The sequence below is a fragment of the Macrotis lagotis genome, chromosome 2 (genome assembly GCF_037893015.1).
Source record: "Macrotis lagotis isolate mMagLag1 chromosome 2, bilby.v1.9.chrom.fasta, whole genome shotgun sequence".
Taxonomy (NCBI): Eukaryota; Metazoa; Chordata; class Mammalia; order Peramelemorphia; family Peramelidae; genus Macrotis; species Macrotis lagotis.
In genome coordinates this window covers 160343236-160345410 of record NC_133659.1, presented here as the reverse complement: position 1 = coordinate 160345410, position 2175 = coordinate 160343236, and the positions used below count along the sequence as shown (strand labels likewise).

General features: G+C 35.7%; 1 protein-coding gene across 1 annotated transcript; it reads left to right on the top strand.

The window, feature by feature from the left end:
- The first annotated feature begins 454 nt into the window (after window positions 1–454).
- Window positions 455–1381, top strand: LOC141511249 (olfactory receptor 10R2-like). Its single transcript, XM_074220486.1, has one exon. The coding sequence runs from the start codon at window positions 455–457 to the stop codon at window positions 1379–1381; it is 927 nt and encodes a 308-aa protein (XP_074076587.1).
- Window positions 1382–2175: the final 794 nt, after the last annotated feature.

Sequence of the window (2175 nt, the reverse complement as noted above, 5' to 3'; positions counted from 1 at the left end):
TGCCCATATGGGTCCTTTTTTTTATTTGATCTTCTTGGGGTAAAGAAAAAAGAGAGATATTGCTAAGTCAAAGGATGCTAACAGTTTTTTAGCCCTTTGGACAAACTGTTGTCCAGAATTCCACCATCACTTGTTAATCAAGTTAGTGGCAATAAGAAGTTTGATATAGATAAATGCAAGGATTTCTAGTACTTCCATAACAATAAGAAAATCTTCTTACATAAATATATCTATATCACATTCACTCACTATTAACTACTACTGGTTCTTCTAATTCTTTAATTGCATTTCTTTTATTTTATTAAGTAGTTTTTGAATAGACCCAGGTAATAGCAAAATCCTAGATAATTCAGAACATATGTTCCCAAGTTTTTTTCAGTCCATAGAATTCTTCCTTCCTTGCTCCTCTCTGCAGGTCATTTCCTGGGAACAGCATCTTCCTGCAAATATAAGCATGGTCACTGAATTCTTCTTGTTGGGCTTTTCCAGTCTCCAAGAAATGCAGCTTTTGCTTTTTGTTATCTTTCTTTTCCTCTATCTTGTCATCTTAATTGGGAATATCACCATTGTCTCTATCATCATACTGGACGATAGTCTCCATACGCCCATGTACTTCTTCCTAAGTGTTCTCTCTGTATCTGAGACCTGCTACACCTTTGTTATCCTTCCCAAAATGCTCATCAATCTTCTCTCTGTGCTCAGGACCATTTCCTTTACCAGTTGTGCTGTTCAGATGGCCTTCTTTGCTGGCTTTGCATCCACCAACTGTCTATTGTTGGTTGTAATGGGTTATGATCGCTATGCTGCTATCTGTCACCCTCTGCGTTACCCCATCCTCATGAACTGGCAGACATGCAGAATACTAGTAGCCACCTGTGGGGTTATTGGTTTTCTGATCTCAGCAATAATCACATCCTCAGTCTTCAGTTTGCCCTTCTGTAACTCTAATAAGATTAACCACTACTTCTGTGACATTTCACCTGTTATTCACCTTGCCTGTGGTATCACTTATGTTAATGAGTTGTTCATATTTCTCTGTAGTGCCTTTGTGCTTATGGTCCCATTTATTTTCATCTGCATCTCCTATGGCTTCATTGTCACCACCATTTTGAAGATTCCATCAACTGAGGGGAAGCAGAAGGCCTTTTCAACCTGTGTCTCTCACTTAACAGTGGTTGTAGTTCACTATGGCTGTGCATCCTTTGTTTACCTGCGACCCTCATCCAGGATGACATCAATAAAAGATGAGTTGATAGCAGTTACCTATACCATTATTACCCCCTTGCTGAATCCCATGGTTTACAGTCTCAGAAATAAAGCTGTTCAGGTAGCAATTCAGAAAGTTATTAGCTGGGGAGAATTTTCCCACAAAACCATATAATTTTTAATATTTCACAACCATGAACATATAATCATGTCATGAAGAGATGCAGCCATATCTCTCGGTTAGGTACTATTTCTTGGTTTGGATACTTTTCATTTTTATGTAGTGATTTTTCTGACTACAGTGTATGGTAGCAGAAAGAGTGCTGATTATGTTGTCAGGAAGACCTGGATTATATCTCATCTTTTACATTAACTGATTCCTATATTTGAGTCACTACAAATCTCAATTTTCTCATCTTTAAATGTGGATATAGTATCTACCTCACAGTTTAGCTGTGATGCTTAAATGAGAAAATATGTTGGAAACACTTTAGAAATTTTTAAATCTGTAAATATCAATAATTATTCAGAAATATATTAAGTGGGGAAGTGGAGGATGTTCACCCAGTTAATTCTGAGGTTCAGAAAAATTTCAGTATGCTTTTTCACAAATTGTGTACCCTTAGAAATGCCTCAATAATTTTTCCTTAAAAGATCCTTTTAGTATTGTAAAATTCATTCATTGTCACGTGAAGTGGTGCCAAGTGTTGGATGGAGGATAGAGATAATATTTATACTCCAAATTAGGGATTAAAAACAACAAATATTTAACAAGTCCATTCTTTTTCTGATTAAATCACATGTTCATTTAAAAAAATTAAGATATTTGTATAATCAGTATTCTAATGGACTTGTGATTTAATTGATTTTGGGGTTTAGTATGGTACTTATTGATAAACCATCCATGCTTGTCCATTATATCCTGCTCTTTACGATTTTCTCAACGAATTCTCGATATAGGAATCATTT